Consider the following 23513-nt stretch of genomic DNA (forward strand, 5'->3'; position numbering starts at 1 on the left):
GATAAGTGTAGGTTCAGGTTTTTTTTTTTTTTTAATAACATTAGGGCTTAACATATTTATTAAAATAAATTTAGAGACATTAGAGTCTGATTACAACCTTCTTATTCTGATTACCTTTTCACATTACAGTCTTAGACAAAGAGACAAGTTGAATCCACTCATCTATGGAAACAATTGGTGGTAGCAGTGGGGGTGAAAATACAAGTACTGCTGCTACTGCACAATCAACGATTGATCCAAGCAAGGATCCGAAAAGGAGAGCTAAATCAAATGATCCTGGATGGAAATATGAATATTGGCCTGACATATCAGACAGAAATTGGATTAAATGTACCCTTTGTGGGAAGGATGTCAAGGGAGAAATAAAACGATTGAAGCAACATCTTATTGGTGGCTATAGAGATGTAGCCAAGTGTGTGAAAACAACTGAAGCAATTGCTAAAGAAATGAGAGATGCAATATTGAAGAACCAGAGGAAGAGGAACTTTGATTGTTTGGATGATTTGGATGTTAGTGATGGACCTACAGAAGTAACGGAACCACAACAGGATATAGTATCTGATTTGGGGGTCTCATTTCCTATCCCTAGCTCTTAGACAACTTCAAGAAGAAATAAAGCTATCATTCCAACACAATCCAAACAACAAGTAAGGGGTCTCATGGATAAGCATGCGAGAAGGACTCCTAAAAAAGTGGTTGCAGATAGGCGGGATAAAGGTTCATATCAAACAACAATGGAGAACCGAGTAAGAGGAGAAGAAGAAAGAGATAAACTTCGTTCTTACTTTGCAAGGTGGGCTTATGAAAGTGGTGTTCCATTTAATGCTTGAAGTTAAGGAGTTTTGAGGAATTGGTAGAGGCAATTGGTCAATATAGACCAGGTTTCAAGCCCCCTTCAATTCATGACTATAGGGGGCCTCTTTTTGAAGTCTGAAAAGGATAAAATTGATGAGTTAAAGGTGAAGTATCAAGGATATTGGAGGAAACATGGGTGCACACTCATGTCAGATGGGTGGACAAACAAGAGAGGAAGGCACCTAATTAATTTTCTTGTCAATTGTCTGGAGGGGACCTTTTTTTTTGGAGTCTGTGGATGCATCTAGCTAATCACAAACATCTGAAATGTTATTTAAGCTACTTGATAGTAAGGTTGAAGAGATTGGTGAAGATAATGTGGTTCAAGTAGTCTCTGATAATGCTGCCAACTATGTTGCAGCGGGTCGACTACTAATGGAGAAAAGGAAGAGGTTATTTTAGAATCCATGTATAGCTCATTGCATAGACCTTATGATGGAGGAAGTAGGCAAATTACGCTCTTATATGTCTGTTATATCGAAGGGCAGGGAATTGACTGCATTCATCTACAGGCACACTCGTCTTCTTGAAGCCATGAGGCAAAAAACAGGAGGAGACTTAGTGAGGGCTGGAGTGACTAGATTTGCCTCTTCCTTTTTAACACTCCAGAGCTTATACAAGCACAGAGAATCTTTGAAAAAATTATTTGTTGATGATAAATGATCCCGTTCTAAGCTTGCATCTACAGAGACAGGGAAGAATGCTTCTGAGACTGTGTTTGTTACAACATTCTGGAATGATGTGATGGATTGTATAAGAGCATCACAGCATCTTCTTCAACTCTTGAGGATTGTAGATGGTGATGAATTGTCTGCTATGCCTGAAGTATATATGGCAATACAAGTGGCAAAGAAGAACATTAAAAAAAATTTTGGAGATGATGAAGGGAAATGGAAGAAAATCATAGCGATTGTTGATCACCGTTGTGAGACTATGATGATTGGATCAATATATTTAGTTGTCTTTTTCCTCAATCCAAACAATTTCTTTAAGGCAATAGCAGATAATCCTGATAATGAGTTGGACTTGGCTCAAAAAGCAAGTGATGCCTTCAATGATGTTCTTGTAAGGTTGGTGCCTGATGAGACCTTGCAAGATAAGATCATTGTCCAGGTTGACAAGTATACCACTGTTCAAGGAAGTTTTGCAAAGGACATGGCGATTAGACAAAGGGACAAGTTGAATCCTAGTAAGTATATTTCCTTTTAAAGTTCTAATTAGTTTAGAACTTTGTATGTTGATTTTTTACTTAACTTATTTTTTTATATTATATATTTATAGTCTCTTGGTGGTCTCGACATGGAAGTACTGCTCCTGACCTTTCAAAGCTTGCATTGCGCATACTTGGTCTTTGTTGCTCATCTTCTGGTTGTGAGCGCAATTGGAGCACATTTGAATGTGTGAGTATTGACTATTGAGTTATGAGTACAATAGTACATGTACTTCACTTAATATGGTTTTATTGAAGATAAGTAGATAACCTCATATTATTAATGTTTTTCAGATTCACACCAAGAAGAGGAATAGGTTAGAGCATCAGCGGTTAAATGATCTTGTCTACATTCAATATAATCGCCGACTTCAAGCAAGGTTCCAAGAAAGAAAAGAACAATGTAGAAACTACAATCCATTGTTGCTCGATGATCTTAATTGGAGTAGTGAGTGGATGATTGGTGAATCAGAGGATGAATTAGTGCATCCTGAGAATGATATCACTTGGAGAGACGTTGATAGAGCACTTGGAGCATCTTCATCATATCAAGGCCACAATAGACCAAGGAGGGCTCCAGCATCTACCAGTGGAACCAATCTTTGCTATACCCGGCGTGGTAGGAGGGTTGAGCTTGAGGATTCGTCAGATGAAGAAGTGGATGAGATGAGTGAAGAGGATATTCGTGATGATGAAAACATTGAGGATGATTATGGCATAGCTCCAGATGATGCAAGCCAGCAACAAAATGCAGTTGAAGAAGAAGATTTTAATTTAATTACTGATTTGGATTGAAAGTCTTTGAGTCTTAGAACTTTGACGTATTTTGAGTCTTTAAACTTTAAAGTTTTTTGAGTCCTTGAACTTTTAAATATTTGACTTTCTTTGTTTACTAAATTCTTAGCATTTTAGTTTATTTTATGTTTTAGCTTCATTGAAGTTTAAAGTTTTTTAGAATGATAAAGAATCCCCAGTTTAGTCACTTCTCATCCATTTAATTTGGCATCTCCATTTTTACTTTCGATGTATTTTAATTCTAAGTTCTTAATTACTTCTTTGACAGGAGTAGAAATATAGTGGATGACCTTAGGGCTTAGGCACTCATTATGGCATCATAGAGGTAAGTATAATAAATATTTGTATATTTTATGTCTTCTTTTCTTTATATTTATAATTTTGTTTCACAATTATGTATTTATATTATATGTTAATATGTTATGATGATTGATGATTGAATATTGATGATTCATGATTGAATATTGATGATTGATGATTGATGATTGATGATGAATTGATGATGAACTTAGTTTATTCACTTTACTGATTTGTTTTCTTGATGAATATCTTACATTGGTATGAATATAAACATTTAATATTTATTTAGCATATGAGTAATAGGATTTAACTAGTATTTGAGTCAAATAGATTGGTTTTATAAAAAAAAGTACACAAGAACGCTTTAGTCAATAAGGCAACGCTTTATACCCGCCATATTGCTAAGGCGCTCCGACAAGCCCTCAAACGCCTCTGTCGCACCAGCACCTTAAAAACTATGATGGGAAGGTAACATGGAGAGCTTGGAGCTAACATCAAAAGATATGGGCATCCAAATCTTATTAGAGGACCATCTACAGAGATTACGCTCCATCCAAATATGGTTGATAGTAGCATTGAAAGCGAGCTTGCCAATGACATCACAAATGAATTCCCAGCAAAAGTCATATCCACCCAAATCCATTCTGATGTAGATCAAGCTTGCATAAGGAAGGGGCCGCTGGCCCCATCGAATCAGGTCCAATGTTGGATCAGCCAGCCCCCACATTAGTCCCCTCAGGCCAGCAACAATGTTCACAAGTTATGAACAGTAACCCTTGCAATTGTGTCTTCAAGTGGAGCTTCTAGAAAGCCCTCCAGCTGTCCCTTAATATTGAAGAAAGAAGCCACAAGGAGTCCAGCAGCAGCCAACGATCTCAGCAATACAACTTAGGATTTTGTTTCCTTTTCTAGCAATGGCTTGATTCCCAAGTCAAGTATGGCCTGTTAGTAAATATTAGGCTAGTTAGGAGTTTCTATTTTCAGATTTGCTTCGTTAACAAGTAGCTTATTTAGGAGAATTTATTGAGTTTCTATTCCTATGTCAGTTTCCTTTTTTGTTACTTTCTAATTGTAAGCTGGAACTACTATATAATGGAGCTGCTGTAATCGATTATGGACAATAAAGAATTAATGACTTTTGAGTAACAACTCTTGGTTGAGAAAGTTGATATTTGAGAGAGGGTGAGATGCCTAAATCTTTGAGAGGTGAGATGCCTAACCCTTGAGGAGTGGGATGCCCAAAACCTAAGACCCCCCCCCCCCAGGGCGTTCTCAACCTTCCATCCAATTCTCTTTCTCTTTTGATTTCTTCTTTGATCCAACTTGTGAGAGAGTGATCTGAGAGTGTTGAAGTACTTGTTTTGAAGACCCAAGGATAAGCTACCAAATCTGATTGAAGACCAGCCAAGGTGACCAGAATCGATCTCACATTTTCATGGTTTGAAGGCCCCTTCGATTGGCCATACCTCCCACATATGTCCTCCATTCCTCAAGCCCTTTTGGGGGTTTCATTCCAGCCCCCAAGAGGTCCATTCGATCCAATCGCGGTGGCCAGTTGAAGTTCCTATCACCTGTTCTTGAAGACCAGCATTAGTTTCCTTATTGGAACCTATTTTCAGATCTCCCAAACCTGAGATCAGGTTACAAAACCCTTTGGAAGGTTTGATTAGCACCACAAGAGGAGCACTCAATCAGAAGTTGAGTTCCATCAGAGCTTCCTACAGCCAACTGCAGGTTTCCTCATTTCTGCCCAGATTTGGACTTAATAAGTCTGATTCCAGATTTCCCTAGGGTTTGACGAGTTGTTAATTGGAGTTTTGGGATCCTAACTGGGGTTAGGTAGTTCCTACCAAGCCTTACATTACATTCTAATGTAAAACTAATTACAAAGGGTAACAAGTCCCAATAAACAAATCATCCAACAAATACTTAGAACAGATCAGATTCAACAGAAAGGAACAGATCTGATTATAGACTCAGAAATTAGGTCAAATCAGCTTCAACTAAGAACTCACACAGCAAGGCTCAGTAGAGCCCAAGAGTGGTGGCCTCAACGTGCTTGACAAAACCCTAGAACAGATTTTGTAACAGGGCAAAGGTTGAAGAGATATGGATGCAGCCAAATTTAGGGCAGTATTAGGTCTAAGTTGGGAGATTGTCTGTACCTCTCAAGCCCAAGGATGGGGCCCAAACCTTGGTTGAGTCCCTCTCCTAGGACCACCAATAAAACCCTAAAAGGGTGTCTTTAGATGGCTTCAAATTTGGGAGAAACAGCAGGTCCAAAGCTCCAGCAGATTATGGATCTACATCTGGGCTGCAGGTTCTTTACAAGTCTTCAAGAGCTGCTGATGCTTGGTTCTCTCACTCTCACAATAAAAGTAGATAAAATAGAAGAAGAAGAGGCATAGAAAGTAGAAAATGGGATAGATGTGGGTGGGGGCTAGGCTTTCTCAGTCTTAGGTCTCTCACCGACAGGCGACAGCTATCTCAGTTGTTAAACAAAACTCTTAGTTTTAGAGGGTAGCAGCAGCAAACTTTCATTCAAAATAATTGTGTAATGTTTACAATCAATTGGGGGGCTTTTATAGCTTTGGCCAAGCTGTTACAAGTATGGAAAGTAGTGACTTTGTTTTTTTTTTTTGGGGGTGAATTAATAAATGCATTAAAAGAAGGGGGAGGGAGAATATATCCCCTAAGGGAGATTACTAACCAAAGTCCAAAAGGATAGCATCCAAGGCCCAGTGAGCTTGAGTGGAAGACATGTCACAAATGACATGTCTAATACAACACAAATCCACATGGGCATAATTAAAAGGAGCCAGAAGCCCAACAACATAAAATTCAAAAGCCCACATGGGCTGAACAAAAACCCAAAAGCCCAAAGTAGGAGGGGAAAATAGGGAAAAAAACAGGTAGAGTTCCACCAAACCCTACCAACAGATCCCGTCACTTCCACTTCCAGCCGTCAAGACATTAATCGAAGTTCAACCAAAAAAGGCAAGCACGGCAGTGGGGGCGTGGTCCTTGCGGAGGGCCACGCCCAAGAGAGAAGTTGGCCTTTCGGAGGGCAACGGCAAGGCGGCTGTCGGCCGAGCGTGGCTGGCAACCTTGCGTGTTGCAAGCCTTGCAAAGAGCTTGCCAAGAAACCACCGAGACAATTATTCAATCAAGGAGCAAATGTGAGAAAATGTTCAGTCTACCAAGGATCCAAAAGAGAGCTTGGCTAGGTCAACGGCACAAAGGCACACTCAAACAGTGCAACAGGCCCTGCAAGCATCAACAGAGGGTGGGACGAGCCAACGAAGTAGTCAAGGAGCATGTCGGAGCAGCGGATGGATGGCTACATAGCAAAACCCGATCAAGCAGCAACTCGAGGAAGAGGAAGAGTAGCGGCAAGCCCAGAGAACGCCGGTGGAAAAAGGAGCCAACAAGTCCTACAAGGGGGATCAGGGGGATCCCGGCAAGACCATCACCAGATCAGAGTCAAGACGGGAGTGGAAGGTATGGGGAGACGGCAATGGGTGGATCACGACCTCCCAAACGTGTGAGACCCAAGAAGAAGAAGAAGAAGAAGAAGAAGAAGAAGAAAAGGATCAGAGGAAGAGGGTGGAGAAGAAAAGAAGGAGAGCAGAAGATGAGAGGGAGAGCGAGAGGATGAGAGAAGAAGGAGAGGAAAGGATGGGGAGGGGGAGGGGCAGCCCGGCGTGAGGCCAAGTTGTTCCAGGCAGCAACTCTATGGGGTTCTCCTTTCTTTCTCACGAGCATTAGGGTTTTTGGGAGGGGGATGTATTGACTTTGTTATCCTAACTGAAATAGGAAACTAAACTAAAAGTAAAGTTATAGAAATAGAAACTCCTAACCAGAGAAAAGGAGCTTCCTAAATTACAAAGATTGCTAGTTAAGACTTAAACAAAAAATATCAAAAATAGAAACAAGACTTTCTCTAATGCTGAAATCGATGCTTGCTGGCCAAGCATAGGAATACAGCCTTGTTTGAAGAAATTGATGGACAAAGCTGGAAAATTCTAGAACTCCAATCGATGGCTGTTGGCTAGGATGACATAAAGGACAAAATTGTGGCCATCTGCTTGCTGCTTGATGGGCCATGGGGAATATCAGAACAAGTTTACGGCTGGTTCTGGTTCTGGTTCTTGTTCTTCTTCTTCCTGCGGTTGTGGAGCCCAAACATAGGATCTCCATCCACATCACATTTTCGTGCAAGAGGGAGAATTCTTCTATTGCTAGGCCAGCATTTTCCCAAGACTCTTTTCCAAACTGTAGAAGCAAAAGGGCAAGCAAAAAAAAGGTAGCCAGCATTTTCAACACCATTCCAACATAAACAAGGGGGAGAGATGGGAATCCAGCAATGAATGAGGAAGGACTGGTTGGAAGGCAAGGACAGGGCCCTCCAGACAGTAAAGCTATGGTGGGGGGATGTGATCTTTAAACCAAACAATTTTTCACCAAGAAGAGAAGGGCCCACAAGCTCTTACGAAATCCCAAACAGAGAAATAGATGAAGAGATCATTGGAGGATGAGAGCCAGAAGACCATGTCACCCCTACCACGAGGCCCTAAGGGGACAGGAGGCAAGACATTCTAAATGACCAATAATTCAGGGGAGTAGAGGGCTTGGGGTGGGGCCAATCACCTTAAAGGATAAAGAATCTAATTCTTATTATTTCTTCACTGTGGTTATCTCTTGGTTTTGATTTTTATTGACTCTTTATCTTTGGCTGCTGGTTATATATGGTTATATTTGGATTTATTCATATCTCATAGGTGATTCGAAACCCTCCATGGACTCTTTCAACATCTTTATCACTTCTATCAACTTAATGGTGCATCAAATTATTTACTACGAGCATAGGCTATTAGAGTTTTTTTTAATCACTGCTAAACGAAAGATCGAGTATTTCACTAAACCACAAACTGCTACGACTTCTACTGAGTATAATGAATGGACATCAGAGAATGCCAACATACTTTGTTGGTTGTGGAATAGTACGGAGCCTTCTGTGGCTGCCAATGTGATGTTTCATAGCATAGCCAAGGATATCCAGGACATTCTTTTTAAAAAAAATAATAATGAAAGACCTTACAAAAGTGAAATCAATTCGATTATTTCAATTGAAGGAAGTAAATGAATCGAGTGACATTCAAAATAGAAAAAAATCAAATAATAAAAATTCTATAATTAGAAATCAGATTATTCATGAATCATCCGTTCGAATCAGATCCACAGATTGGACAAATTATTCACTAACAGGAAAAAAAAAATGGAGAATCTAGCTAATAGGACAAAATCGAAAAGAGTTCTTTTTGTATAACTTCGCCCCTTTTTTTTGTTTTGGTTAATTTTTTTTATTAATTTTCTTATTTCTAAACTAAATATATATTAATATATTATTTCATTTTATTTTTGGGAAAAATGGGATTCAATTTTCAACTGCTCCTATCAGAAATAAGATTGACTACGGATTCGAGCCATAGCACATGGTTTCATAAAATCAATTTTCCCGACTAAATTGAGCAGGTATTACATGAAGAAGATTTTGCTCACACTATTGAGTACCAACCATATGATTCAGTTGAGCTGCTGAAAACTTGCTTGGTTGCCAAATGATACACTCAGACGTATGGCATCAACTATTTTGAGACTTTCTCTTTAGTGGCTCATCTTAATTCTGTTCGTGTTCTTATCTCCTTGGTTGTTAATCTTGATTGGCCTCTGTTTCAATCGTAATTTTGAAACTTCAACTTAAAAGAGGAATGTAATGTATGGTGAAAGAAGTAAACTTGGAATGGAAAGCAAAATAAGGACAAAGTAGCATAAAGGAACTTCATAAGGGTATAATGGGAAAGTCTGGAAAAAAAAAAAGGGTTAAAACATAACTCACGGTTGGAGAGTCATCTTCAACCTTGTAACTCACCCAGAACCAGCGGAGGCCACTTCAACTCCTAAGTGAAGATTCTCACTGCTTAGGCCTTGGAATGGACTGAAACTTTCAAGTGTAGAATCTCCTCGCCATATTCTATTGATTACAGCAAGAAGTAATCGCAGAAATCAACTAAACAATGAGTATTTAATCCCTGAAATCAGACCTGGCAAACTTCACAGTTGCAGGTCTCTTCAAAGGCTAGAATCTCAGAGCAACGGAAGCTTTTGGGTATGAATCTCCCTATGGTGATGATTCAATGCTCCAAAACTCAAGGCCAATCGATTGGGGTTAATGGGTCAGCAAGGGTTTCTTTTAGATCTGGTATTGTCGCCCCATAGTGAAGATCACAAAAACCAGTTGGAAAGAAGAGGAAGAATAAGGAGAAGAGGGTCTCACAAGGGGTGGGAAGAAGCGAGCTCTTGGCATCCAAGGTATTACCCCAAAACTTCATTCAATTTCAAATCTGCCAATAAACCTTCTATTTTTGGGCGAATAATTTAATTAATTACCAAAGGAGAAAGAATATACAAGCCCCTAGAAAGGGGAGGGGGAAGAAAGGAGAAAAAGCCCTTAATCTCACACATATTTAAAGACTTAAACAGTCCTTCCTCATATACCAGCACATTCAAGTCCCCTTCTCCTATTGTCTGTGTTGGAATGGCACCGAAGATATTGAGCATCTTTTTTTCACTTGCCCCTTCTCTGCTAATATCTGGAAGAGAGTCCTTAGATTCTGTTGGCCGGCCCGTAGAACTATCCTTCCCCTTTCTAGAGAATGGATATGGGTTGACATGACATTTGGTGGATCTAGCATTTCTGACCGTTGGGAAGCTTGCCTTTGGTGCCACCATATTTGGACGGAACGTAATCTTTAAAAAAAAGATGGACTTTCAATTCTCGTTCTTTCAATAATATTTGGAATGCCATCTTCTTCGCTATCAGCTCCAAACTTGGATGTTTCCATCATCACCCAGTTTCTGATTCCCCATGGAACAAGTTCACTGTTGTCTCTTGGGAACTCCACGTCACTATTATCTCCCCCCTTGATGTTCCCTTCCTTTTAGTTGGGCTTTCTGCCCCTTGTTGTGGCTCTCCCTCCTTCGAGGGCTTGCTCCTTTAGGCCCCCTCCCTCCCTTGTATATTCTTCCTCTTGGTAATGAAATTATTTATTCATCCCAAAAAAAAATTATAATCCAAAACTAAAAGACCTTAACTCTAACTGGAACTCTACCTACAACTCTATCGAAGGATAAAATAATCAAAATTAACTCAATAAAACAACTTTCTAGTTCTAGTGTCCTGTGTTAGCTACATCGTTATTGGTGGTTACGGGTTCACTCAATGCTTCTCTGATCACTCTATATTTGTCTGTCATCAAGGGGCCAAGGTCGTCATTCTTGTTGTGTACGTTGATGGTATTATCATTTTCTGGTAATGAATCTTCTGGCAATGAAGATGTCAAGGCATATCTACGACAAAACTTTCAATTGGACATAGGGATGCTTAGGTATTTCTTGGGAATTGAAGTTGTTTATACCAAAAAGGGGAAGTATGTGCTTGATCTTCTATCTAAAACTGGCATGTAGGGTTGTAAGCCAATTTATAACCTATGAATCCTAATTTGAAACTTGAGGCGTGTGATGACAAAGATTTTGTGAATAAACATCAATACAAAAGGCTGGTTGGAAAGCTTATGTATATGTCTGTTACTTCTTCCTATATATCTTTTGTTGTTGGGGCTGTTAATCAGTTTATAGAGAATCCTAAACAGACCCACTAGGATGTTGCTTGTCACAAAATGAGATATCTTAAAGGTGCTCCCAGGAAAGGTCTTGCTTATAGACATCATAATACTAATATTGTGGTTACTATGATGCTGATTGGGCTGCTGTTGCCAATGATTGCAGGTCTACTACTAGATATTGCACATTTGTTGGTGATAATTTTGTGTCTTAGAGGAATAAGAAGCAGACTATTGTAGCTCGGTCAAGTGCAGAAGTTGAGTATAGAGCACTAATGTGGCTGAAATCTCTCATTCAATAATTGGGTTTTTCAGTCACTAAACCCATGGAGATGTATTGTGACAATCAGATTGCTATTTATATTTTCATTGATCCGGTGTTCCATGAAAGGGCGAAACATATTGAAGTCGATTGTCACTTTTTGCGGAATGTTGTCATGCAAAAACTGATTTTCACTCCGTTTGTTACTTCCAGCAATCAACTCGGTGATAAGTTTACTCTACTAAGGCATTGTTTAAGCCTGCCTTCCTCAATGGTTTCCAAGCTGGGCATGGGAAATCTCTACGCTCCAGCTTGAAGAGGAATCTGAGAGATCACTACGCTCCAGCTTGAGTGAGAGTGGAGAATGTTAAGTGTTACCAGTGTTATTTGGTCTTAACACTATTCTAAGAGTATATTTGGTAGTATGTAGTGAGTTATGGGTAAAGTTGTAATTAGATTGTTTAAGTCATGTCCATATTTGTTCTTACACATAACAGTTAATTACGTAAGCAATATGGAGGTATCGACTAGACTCTCTCTCTCTCTCTCTCTCTCTCTCTCTCTCTCTCTCTCTCTCTCTCCCTTCAGTTTCCTTCTTCTTCCTTCTTCTTTGGCTGTTGTTTGTTACGGTTTGATAGTATTTCACAACCAAAAAACCGATATTCCATTGGGCATATCTGTATATTATTACATCTGTACATTTGATATCTGTATATTATTACATCTTGCAAACTTTATGTCAAATAAAGCTGGATCATTAACCAATTTTTTATGGTCACAATGGCTCTTACAACCGCAAATTTCAAACTTCAGCTTTATTTAGATTAAAACATTAATCTGGCAAAAAAAACTACTTTTATCAAGCAAAAATGCTGTAGACAGGGCAACAATATGACATTACGGATGTTCTGAGGTGGAACGAAATCCCAAAAGCAGAAGCAAATATTTCTTATGTACTCATAGGCATGCTATGATTCATGTCACAATTAACCTTTTGAACACCCCCAAAGTAGAAAATGAAACTATCCTGCCCATTTGTTTTACCTGCTCGAGAACAGAGATCAGCTCCATTGCAGTAGCTTTGAATTGTCGAGACAGTGCTATAAGATCAGGATCTTGTTCAGCTTGATCCAACTCTAGTTAAGATAAAAATGAGAAAGCATCTCAGCAATTTGAAAGGCGATAACTTGAATCTAGCTCTCAACATCCACCATTCACTGAAAATATTTTTTCCAAAAGCTCTGAGTATTTGTTGCACTATGACATAAATATTTCTACCAGTCTAAATTTTTGTAAAACGGGCAATATAACTTAAGAAAAAATAAATCCCTGCTTTGCAACAAGAGGTAAAGTCAGCATAAGCCTCATCACATGAAATGTAGATTATGTAAATTGTATGCAACTACATCCAGAGGCCAGTCAGAGAGCTGCTATAGCAAGAATCAATGATTGAACTAGAGCTCAGCAAAATAAGTTCACCACTTAAGTTGTAGCTCCAGCCACTTCCAGGATATGACTCACCCATCAATTGCCTAATAGTTTTTATATGGGCTGTTCACTACCATACTTAACATGTTCCCACGGAACGAACCAGGCATTCAGAACATGTTAAGGATGGTAGTCTCAGTTTATGTTAATTGTAGGTTATATTGGTTTATAGGTTTCTCCATTGCAGCTTAGTTGTCGCAGGTTGAAGTTGGGAAACAGCCTCTCTGCAAAGCGGGGGTAAGGCTGCGTACATTATGACCCTCCCCAGACCCTGCAGTGGCGCGAGCCTTGTGCACTGGGTACGCCTTTTTTGGCAGCTCATATGTGGCCCAGATTTTGTGGTCCCTACTCATTTGTCATTTGAGCCCAAACAGAGTTGACCATGTGGCAAAATAAAGTTTTCAAACAGAAGAAGTGCAGAATTTGATAATGTACTTTAAGGAAATGAAATTGTGATACACTGATATTATAACAAGATTGCCATTTGTAATATTGTCTCAATCAAGAAACGAGATATCAATTTCCATTGCATGACTATAATTTATGGCATTTGGGATGAAACCTCTTGGAAACATTTGCTAGAAAGGGATGGTAGATTGAATATCCTGTCTGTGGCTATATTTGGTAATAACGGATTTCTAACTCCAAGATCACATAAAGGGTGTTAAGTAATTTATTTTCTTGGTCCTCAATCCAGTGGTAAGAAATGTTTCTGATCAGTTATGCTCCAGACCACCATCTCCATCTCTCTCCGCAGTCCACCTGATCTTTGACGATCACAGTCCCCATCGTTTTCCAGCTGCCGATCTCCCTCTCATCTTTTCGATCCCTCCTCTCTATGCTGAGAACGACCACCGTAGTCATTCCTCCCTCTGCCGGTCTACCCTTAACAACTGATCTCTCTCCAATTTCTTGCTTCTTTTGTTGGCCTTCATCTTCTTTTTCAGTTTGCAGCCCAGGGAATCAATACTAGAGTGCATTGGAACCTCAAATGTAACCAATTGTACCTTTACAACCCCCTCCCCGTCTGGATGACGTGTAAATCAAAATCAGAACAAACCCAGGAATGGATAAAAAATGCTGCAACGGATGATTTGATATAATATAACTAAGTAGCAGAAGGCAGATCATTCTCACTAATATCAGACATAGCCAATGTGTTTTCACGGTACGTCATAGAATCAAACATTTAGAATTCAGAAAATAGACAACAAGCGAGGGTTAGAGGTGAACATAAACAGATTTCACACCCTGAAAAATTACTAAAAATTAAAAAATAGAATAAAACCTCAACCGAATCATTGGAATTCACACCTGCGGTTAACATTAGATCATTGTCGACAAGGGGTTCAGATTCCGGAGGCAGATGGCCGAGATTCATGGTGTAACAACAGCAAGAAAAGGTGTATGGTTGTGAAGTATACCAGGGAAATGAGAGATGAAGATGGCATGAAGAGTGAAAAATAGGGTTCCTAGGACAACTAAAGAAGAGAAGACGATGGAGGAAGAAGGAAAACCCAGAAGCAGCATCAATGTAAGAAGGGAAATGCCTGGGACATGATGTTATCGGGAAGATAACTTGGTATCAGGACAGCTTGTGGTTTTTTTTTTTTTAATATGTTCCCGGAACAAAAGAAAAGTTTCATTTTTTTGTTTCTTCTTTCTCTCCCATTTCTGTCCTGTGACAATATCAAGGCAGAAGAAGAAGAGAGATCGATAGAGATAAGAGAGGAGAGGAATCCAGCCAACGGTTGAGTTGTTAAAAGTGAGGGAATATATTTATATAAGAAATAAACCAGCATACAACCATACCACCGACCTACTTAAGTCACACACCAAAACACCCATCACAAATAAAAAGGGCGCACCATGTGCACTAGGCTCCCGCCACTGCGGAGTTCAAAGGAGGATCATAATGTATACAGCATTACCCCTGCTTCGTGGAGAGGTTGTTTCCTGACTACTCGCAACCACTATGTCGCAATGGAGCAACCTAGCCGTTGCACCAAGGTCCGCCCTCTCAAATATAAACCGAGACTACTAAACATGTTCCAAATGCCCTGTTCGTTCCATGGGAACACAAAAACAAATTGGCGTTGCCAAACGTGTTTTTATTTGTGTTCCCACAAAACAAAAGAACAGCAGAAACACTCACTAGAGCATTACCAAATGGCACCTTAAAGTCCTTACACATCAGTTCAGTTCATTGCTGAAGTCAACAACTGTGTACACAGACACATAATTGGAATGTCCACAGAAATTTACAAAATATCATCAAGCAGTTTAAGCGCTAAGTGTTGTTGGCTTAGATAATTTCTACAGACATGTTGAAGGAAGTTCTGACAATGAAGTTGACCAGATGGCGTACAATAGGGTTGTCAACCGGTCGGGCCGGTCCGGTTTCAGTCGGGCTTAATCGGGTTTGAAGACTTTCAAAGGCTACACCGTGTCCGCCCATTTAATTAATCGGGCTTAGTTATTGAGGGCATGGTACACTTTATATTCGGTCGGTCGGCCTCGGGCTATAATCGGGTTACCTTAATCAGGCTTTAGTCGGGCCTTAACCGGACTACGGACATGTTTAATGTTAAACGGGCTTTAACCGGTTTTTAAACGGGCCCTCTTTAAAATGTGCTCTTATATTCCGGCCCACTCATGCAAGCCCAAAAAAATGAAAATAAATCAATAAATGATACCAAATATAATCATTATTTAAAATGTGAACATGTCTTTACTTTTTAGTTTTTATTCTTTAATTTGGGGGGAAAATAGGTATTCTACAATCATTAAAGGGTTGGGCCAAGTCGGTGCACAATAGGCCGGTCTCGGTCGGGCGTTATTCGGTCAGTCTCAGTCGGGCACCCAACGGTCCAAGTAGCAAAACCGAGACCGACCATTTATAAATGGGCCGGGCTCAAGCCCGACACGTTTAATAAACGATCCGGGCCGGGCCGGTCTATAAACGGTCGGTCCAGGTCGGTTTAGTCGGGTCGGGCCACGAATTGACACCCCTAGCGTACAAGGTGTATGAGATTGTGTACAACTGGTTAGCAGGTTAAGCTTACTGCTTTAGACTGAATACTGTCAAAAAGCAAGGAGGAATAGAGAAACTTATGCAAACCATTAAATGTCATGTGGTAGAATTCTTCTAGATAGAAAAGCATTCAATGCCATCTAAGATCCACCAAGAAAAAATTCTCTACAAAGAAATGTCGTATTTATATCCATCAAACCAAAAAAAAAAAAACAGTCATATTCATAGAACAAGAAAACAGAAAAGACTGCTTACCAGCCTTGGTCATATCAAGACGAGAGATCCGGGCAACGTAATAGGTTCCTCTTGCACTAAGTTCTTGTACACTGAACCTGCACAAACCTTCAAGAACAACAATGTATGTGACTCTACCACTTGGTTTTTCCACTCCTCTCGACAGATGCAGAGCTCTAGCAGCAACTCCCCTGAAATTGAAGAGTCAAACACTATTGATTTAATGTCTTAAATTGACTAGCAGAAAGCACACAAGTTCAATTCCTTACGAAAACATATGGCTCTACTTCATTCGAAGGCGAGGAAAAATAACAGTTGAGAGCGAAAATACAAATAAGCAAAAACTTGCCATTAAAAAGGTTAATGAATTAGCCATACCTTTTATGCCAGTGAATTAGTTCTTGTTGATTTATTCCATCCACCTTCTGAGAATCAGATGTAGAAACACGAACTTTTGGGCTTCTCTCCCCAGATTCAGTACCCATACCTTTAAGATTCAAGAAGTTCATTCCTCTCAATCATAGATTCTAAGATGTGCAATTGCAAATCATTCATCAGAAGCAACTGGGAGAGGAGTATGGGGGAAAATTAAGGTCAAGCTCACCTGGAGATAACGCAGAACCCACTGATGTAGTCTCTGCGGCATCCCGAACAGGCAGGACGCCTATTAGTCCCTTCTCTTCCTTCTGCCATAGCTCCTGCTCCACCAATTTCACACTACAGAAGTCCCAACAGTAAGTCAGTATTTCTCAATTTAATGAAAATAAAACATTAAAAAATTAAAATTTCCAAAGAAATCAATCTCATTGCCAGGTACACACAGAAGGAGCTCAAATATATAGCATTAAGCTCTCCAAACCGGAAGACCAAAAAAAAAAAAGGGAAAATACGTTTAACTGTAAACAGAGAGAAAACCAATCAAAGTTTTAGGGTTTCTGAGCAAAATACAATCAAACACCACCCAATTCACCGAAAAACCAAAGGATGAAGCGAAGTACCTGCTAGCTGAGGTGCATCGAATTCGAATAATCGCACCAGGCAACAATACCTTGTTCCTGAAGGGAAGAATCGCCAAACGACTCGGTAATTCAACCGATTCCGCCATATCCAGAGCTAGGAAGATTCAGAAGAGAAAAAAACAAATGAGAGACTCAGCGAAATGCAAGGAACGAAGAAGAAGAAGAAGTTTTTGACTCTACTTGGATTTCGAAATCAATAGGCCAGAAATAATCGAGCTGCTTGTATTTCGTTTTCAAAACTAATTCGATTTTTAATTACCCTACTTTTTATTTCATTTAGTTATTATTAGATAATAATAGATAATTTTGGTACATTGCGTGGGAACACGAGAGCCGTCGATCCTATAGATAAGGTCGAGAGTGGGGTGCATAGTGAGTCATTATTGCCACGTGGGAGATTAAGATAGAAAAGTGACAGGTGCGGCAATTGAAGTAGTGTGGTGAATGGCATGCGTTTCAGGAAAACCAGATGTATGCATCATCGTCTTATGGGGTCAATGGTAGTGGGAATCTGGAAAACATCGCTTCTAAGCCAGAAATCAAACAAAAACGAACAAAAATAATACAATGATGGGATTGAATGATAATTGGCACCAATAGGTGGGGGCCAACTAATTTGGAAGTTTGCTGTAAAGATAAGAAATTACGATGCTCTAAAGTCAATATTCAAACAAAATTTCGACCCATCCAACAAAATGCCTACGCCAGCACTTCATTCAACCAATGACAATACATGCTTAGACATCGACCAAGAGGGTGTGACGGTCATTTTGTACACCCTAAGTCAAAAAAAAAAACCCTCAACATAATATTATTTTTTGAAAGAACATGTCCATGCCCCTGTGCAGGGCCAATGAAGGCATACAAGGGAATCACATACATGGATATTTTGTATTTCATAGGGGTGCAAGGCATCATTTTATGCTCTTATATTTCGGCAGAGTGGCCATGTGACCATATAACATTCTCTTCCTTATTATTGTATTTTGGATGAATTTTTTTTAAATTATGGATAAATTTGAACATAATAATATGTCAAAAGGTTTCATACACGATGGCTTTTGATTAATATTATGTCACTCCTTGCATAGCACACTCGACTCCCTAGCATACAACAAATGTTGAAAATTTTATTTTTATTACATTTTGGATTATCTACGTAGTGCCAAACTTAAAATTGTATATTGTCGAGCTTAATAAAGTGTACGACTAATATTTATCACTTGGAAGTCCATTTGGTCATAAAATTTGATTCACATGTAGACTTCATCTTTCCTTGTTTACCTAAAAAATAATTTGAATACAATCCAAGTTTTGCACAATGAAGGGGGAAAAAAATAATATATATATATATATATATAATTAAAATCCAAAAAAAGTAGAACCAAAATTATGATCAATCCAAATTACAACAGAAGAAATAATACAAGTTAGTCATATGATTGAATTTTTGCACATAATTTGTAATGTGTCTTAGTTGCAAGAGACCTTAACCATTCATATAGTTAGAAACTATCACACTATTAATCATGTGAGTAAAACAGTTTAAGACATGTTTTTAAGCATTGCAACCCGTCCATGTTGCCACTTTTTTTCCTATCTATTAGCAACATATCATTTGTTTTTTAAATTTTAAATAATGAAATTTTGATCACCCCACTTGTATAGAAAAAAGTTTTCTTTCACCCATAATGAAGGATTCACAGACAAGTCTAAGGTCATCATTAGTCCGCCTATGTTAAAGGTCCGGAATTCTATCATCGTGGTTCAAGAAAAACTGAGTCCCACTTGTATTTCCATAGGAATTTCTTGTTTGTTACTTTAGAGAAAATTTCAAGTTCTGTCCTAATTAGACAAAATCCCCTTGTTTTTATTAGGGTGTGACAATATTGTTGAATAGATTATACAAAGGACCCGATTTTTTACACAATAATAAATTTTGAACTTTCAACAATTCAATCATTTGATAGGAATACTTGACCATAATACATCTATCAAATAGCTAAAGTGTTGACCACTAATGAAACACGGGAGTATAAAAATTGGTGAGAGAATGCTACTTGGCTGTGTAGCTCTTGTGGCAAATCGGGGTCAATATCAGCATGTGCCAAGGCATCCAACATGGGAACCGGATGGTTATTTCATTACCCTTGTGTTTGGGCACAAGAACACATTCCATAGCGTTCTCGTCTCCTTAAAAGAAATCCTTACTTTTTAGAGCTTGTTAACACCAAAGCAAGTAGTTTGAAGTAGTACTACTTTGTTTAACCCCCTCCCACCACCTAAAACTATGTAGTACTATTTTTAATCAAAGCATGTAGTTTGAAGTAATAACGCAGGTAGATTGGAAGTCATTATTATTAACCAAAACACTCTTTAAAGTAGTACAGGTGTACATAAATTGGGTAGTCACTGTTCTTAACCAAAACACTCTATAAAGTAGTCCTTGTGTACATAAATCGGATTTCAACTGGATATTTATAACTTTGATTCAATGACTATTAAAAAAGATAATAGAATAACACAAGATGGACTATATAATTAAATAAAGGGAGAGGGTTAGGAATGCTAGCAAGTTACCTAGGAATTAGATATGCTAGTATTAGATTGACCATTGGATTTTTTTAAATTGATTAAAACCTTTAGATTGAAATAATTAAGGGAGTGAGTAGAGTATACCCTTAAACCACATATGGTATTTTGAACAGAGGGAAGCGACTGAGCTTTCACTGAAAAAATAAGGGTTTCTAATCAAAAAAGGGGGATCTGTATAACGCATCTCCATCTTTCTCATTTCTTCGTCTTCCTTCCTATTTTCTATCCCATTTTGTGAACCTTGTCTACAACTCTTGGTCAGCCATCCCCTGCTCAAGCCTTTCCCTCCCTCTTCCTCATTTCTCTTTATTTCTTTATACTTCCTCTTCTTCTTGTTCTTCATCTTCTCCCCACTTGCAACAATGTGCTCTGCAACTGTCGGTGCCCATACTGACCGTGGTTTTTTGTCCAGAGTAGTGTTAAAGTTTACAAAAAACAAAAAGAGATGGTGTTGGCGAAGGAAGATAAAGGAAGAAAGAAACCAAAGTAGTTCTGAGTCGTTCGAACTGATAAAACTTATCTCCCAATTTACTATATTTATTGTAACTTTCTGGCCCCATTAACCTTGAACAATATTGTCCTCTTTGACCTGTGAGCCTCAAGGCTTTAAAACGCATTGTGCCATGTTAAGGAGGCTAAAGGTTATTAAATAGCCCAGTAATCTCTCCCTAAGCAATGTGGGACTAAAATTTGCACTCCCTCACCAATCTCCCAAACCCCCTGGTACTTGCCGTATTCTTGGTGGGGACACCTCACTGATCTCCCAGGCAAGTCTGGTACTTGTCGTATTCTTGGGTCATCACATTTATTGTCATCTGTAACACATCTACCATTTATTATTTTCCTATTCCAACATGTCAACCTGGTATTTGTTATCTTATTTGTTTCGAACCATATACCAATCTGATGAACAACTCTAACGATTTGTTCCAAATTTTAGATAATATTTTTTCTCGTCCTAGTTGGAGATTTGAATTTTCTTTATATGAAAGTTAACAGGGAAAAATGGAAAAAAGCAGTGATCGTCTCTTTGGGGATAATAAACTGAGGTGGGTGAACTTAACGTATCTATTAGCATGGCACCATGGCATTTGTGATGCATGTGTTAGATAATAGGTATTGTTCATTCCATTGTGTAATAGACTGAAGCAGTAATTTGAGAGCACTGAAACTGTGTTTTGCCTGACCAGCCTTGCACCTTTCTTTAAACCATCCCCATTCCCAGATTGGTTGAAGTAACATAGATGTTTGGATAAGTCGGTCGGAAAACTTTAAATTTCTTCAATTAATAGTATAACACAGATTGCAAACAGGCTGTCCACCGGTAATAACTACGAAGACAATGTTAGGCATGCCCATTGATTACTGTTTATTTTTTTCCTTAAATTCACTTTCACATTTTGAAATTTTTGGATAGCCTGATGCGAGACAATTCACTATCAACCTCAACAGTTATCATCCCAGTCAATTTTTATAATAGCGATTGTAAATTGAAGAAGAAGTTTTAATTTATATTCTTTAGTTTGTAATAGTGAAGTGAAGATGTTAGAATTCATGACAAAGACTTGACTGGAACCAGAAGCTCCCAATTACAGTTAAAAAGAATAAGACATGGTAGATAAGATTTTTTATGTGGGAAATGAAATTAAACTCTCATTTCACTCCCGGATGCCTCATTTACTTGAATATTGTTGTAGCAAATGCGCCTTCGATTGGTGTTTTCCCATATATATCTTACTTTGCTAGGCAATATGTTGCTAAAAAGGACATTGTAAATATGTCAAATCCAGTCCAGATGGTTCTCTATGGGGGTGGGGTATCTCCCAATTATATATGCATTTTACGACGGCCCTTGGGGTTGGATCTTGTTTAGAAATCATGAACAAAACAAGCATTTTTGTATTACATCTAGTGTAGGTAATGTGATACACTTGTTGTTATTATCTCTTCATGTATGTTATGAATGATTATTTGATTGGGTCTCCATTGAAAATGTTTTGATTTTTTTGAACTCTTGTGGGTGGTTGTAGTATCTTTTTCATAAATTTTTTATTACGTGGCATGTGATGGTGCCTTAGAACAAAAGTAGAGATTGTTGCAATGCATTGTGATCAATAGTGCAAGTTGATATGGTTCATAGAGATTGTAGACCTTGGTTTGTTATTATTGAATTGCTGTGAAACAATAATTTTTATTTTTAAATCTTAGCATGTGATGCATGTATTCTTGTTCCATTATCGGTGTAGTTAAATGGCCTAGTTTGATGTTGGCATTCATATTCTTCTGAACTGAAATAAAAAGCCTTTGACACTGAACATAAGTTTCTTGTAAAACTTGGTTACAACTTAAAGCTTGTAAGAGATCTTGATTGGCACGACATTAATCGAGATGGGCGATGAGGTCGAGGTCGATTCGTTGGTTCAGAGTACTTGGTTATATATGGAAAAAGGTAATTGGCTCTGGCAGAATTGTTGGTATATTTGAAGACCTTTTCTTTTGTAAACATTAATTGAACTAGAAGATGATGTTATATTTGATGATTTGACAGAGTTTGTTTATGGAAGCAGCGAACAATCAGATCTGGAGCAAGTTTTTGAAGCTGATGGAGTGCAGTTGGTGAATGAGGTACGAGAATCAGACGATGAGACAAAAGAATCTATAGTAAATGAGGAGGGGATAGGTGTAGATGTGGGTATAGGAACGAAATGATGGTGTTGAAGATAATGGCCAACATGGTAACATGGATGAACCTAGTAATGATGCAGACGTAATGGGGACAAGTTGTGGAGACAACGAATATGCAGAGATTTTTCCATCTATTGGGATGAGATTTGATGACCTAAATGCGGCGTATAGTTTCTATAATGAGTATTCCAGCAAGAGTGGTTTTAGTGTTCGCCTACATCAAACAAATTATTCAAGGAAAAGGGAGTTAGATGGATCAAGACGGGTTCTATCGAAGAGGTTTGTTTGTTATAAAGAAGGTTTTAGAAATATAAACAAGAATCAGAAGGGAAGAGAGGTATGTCGTCGAACAGAGGTTAGGATAGGTTGTTCTGCTTTTATTATGATTAAAGTTGCTTGTAAAGGGTGGGTAGTTGAAAAGTTTGAGGCAAATCACAATCACCCATTGGTTTTTCCTAGCCAAATATTCAGGCTTGGATAACACCAACATTTATAAAATGACTTGAAATTGATTGTTGGTAATCTCTAGAAGAGTGGTTTAGGTCCTACACAAATTACAGATGTAATTGTGGAAATCTTTAATGATCAACATAATATTGGTGTGTCAGAGGTGATGCTCAAAAGGTATATGAAAAGTAATGAAAGGCAACGGTGGACTGCCAATCCGTGTTCGCTTATTTTGATTCCATCCAGGTTAAGGATCCTGGATTCATATATTCCATCAATTTCGCTAACAATGGGATGCTCAGTGGAATTTTTTGGCTGGATAGTAGAGCGAGGTCTACTTATAAGTTGTTCAGTGTTGTCGTGGTTTTTGACACAACAAACAAGAAGAACCAATATCGATGGCCATTTGCGCCAGTCACAGGCGTTAACAACCATGGGCATTCTATTATGTTTGGATGTTGCTCAAGGTGTGGATGAATGCAATGGGAGACAAGGCACAAAATGCAATTATTACCGATGAATGTACCAGTATTATACCCGCCATGGCTGGTGTTTTACCAAGTGCAGTTCATCTATTTTGCTCATGGCATGTTGCGAAGCATGACCAAGACCACCTTGGCCCATTATGGTATAGGAATCCTAAATTTAAGATGGAATGGAATAACAACATCTATCGTACGTGGACAGAGGAAAACTTTATTATATGATGGGAGGCAATGATTGTGAAATATAACTTAAAGGACAACTCTTTGTTGAGTGATAAGTTCGCACAGAAGGTGCCTTGGGTGCCATGTTATTTGAAAAAATGTTTTTTTGCTGGGATGAGCTCAACACAACGAAGTTAGGGGATGAACAGTTACTTCCAAGGTTATTTTAAGGGAACAATGACATTCTATAAATTTGTAAG

At 38.6% G+C, this 23513-nt stretch overlaps 2 protein-coding genes across 2 annotated transcripts in view; one reads left to right on the forward strand and one right to left on the reverse strand.

Annotated features, from left to right (window-relative positions):
* Positions 1–17093, reverse strand: part of LOC122086658 (lon protease homolog 2, peroxisomal-like) — a 47033-nt gene extending 29940 nt beyond the window's left edge. Inside the window, exons 1-5 of the mRNA XM_042655619.1 lie at positions 16859–17093; positions 16465–16577; positions 16239–16347; positions 15882–16051; positions 12149–12240 (exon numbers count right to left, since the gene is read on the reverse strand). Coding sequence (XP_042511553.1) covers positions 12149–12240; positions 15882–16051; positions 16239–16347; positions 16465–16577; positions 16859–16965 — 591 coding nt within the window. The 5' untranslated portion in view covers positions 16966–17093. The remainder of the gene's footprint in view (positions 1–12148; positions 12241–15881; positions 16052–16238; positions 16348–16464; positions 16578–16858) is intronic.
* A 5121-nt stretch (positions 17094–22214) lies between these two features.
* Positions 22215–23083, forward strand: LOC122086720 (protein FAR1-RELATED SEQUENCE 12-like). The gene is made up of 3 exons (XM_042655701.1): positions 22215–22496; positions 22689–22769; positions 22853–23083. The coding sequence occupies exons 1-3, from the start codon at positions 22215–22217 to the stop codon at positions 23081–23083; spliced, it is 594 nt and encodes a 197-aa protein (XP_042511635.1).
* Positions 23084–23513: the final 430 nt, after the last annotated feature.

This window comes from Macadamia integrifolia, chromosome 8, assembly GCF_013358625.1.
Source record: "Macadamia integrifolia cultivar HAES 741 chromosome 8, SCU_Mint_v3, whole genome shotgun sequence".
NCBI lineage: Eukaryota > Viridiplantae > Streptophyta > Magnoliopsida > Proteales > Proteaceae > Macadamia > Macadamia integrifolia.

What these genes read in the sequence shown, in the direction of transcription:
- LOC122086720 (XM_042655701.1), top strand. Translation starts at nt 22,215, where the DNA reads ATGGATGAACCTAGTAATGATGCAGACGTAATGGGGACAAGTTGTGGA. An exon ending in AGAATCAGAAGGGAAGAGAG is followed by an intron (nt 22,497 to 22,688) that starts GTATGTCGTCGA and finishes GGTAATCTCTAG; the next exon opens with AAGAGTGGTTTAGGTCCTAC. An exon ending in ATAATATTGGTGTGTCAGAG is followed by an intron (nt 22,770 to 22,852) that starts GTGATGCTCAAA and finishes GATTCCATCCAG; the next exon opens with GTTAAGGATCCTGGATTCAT.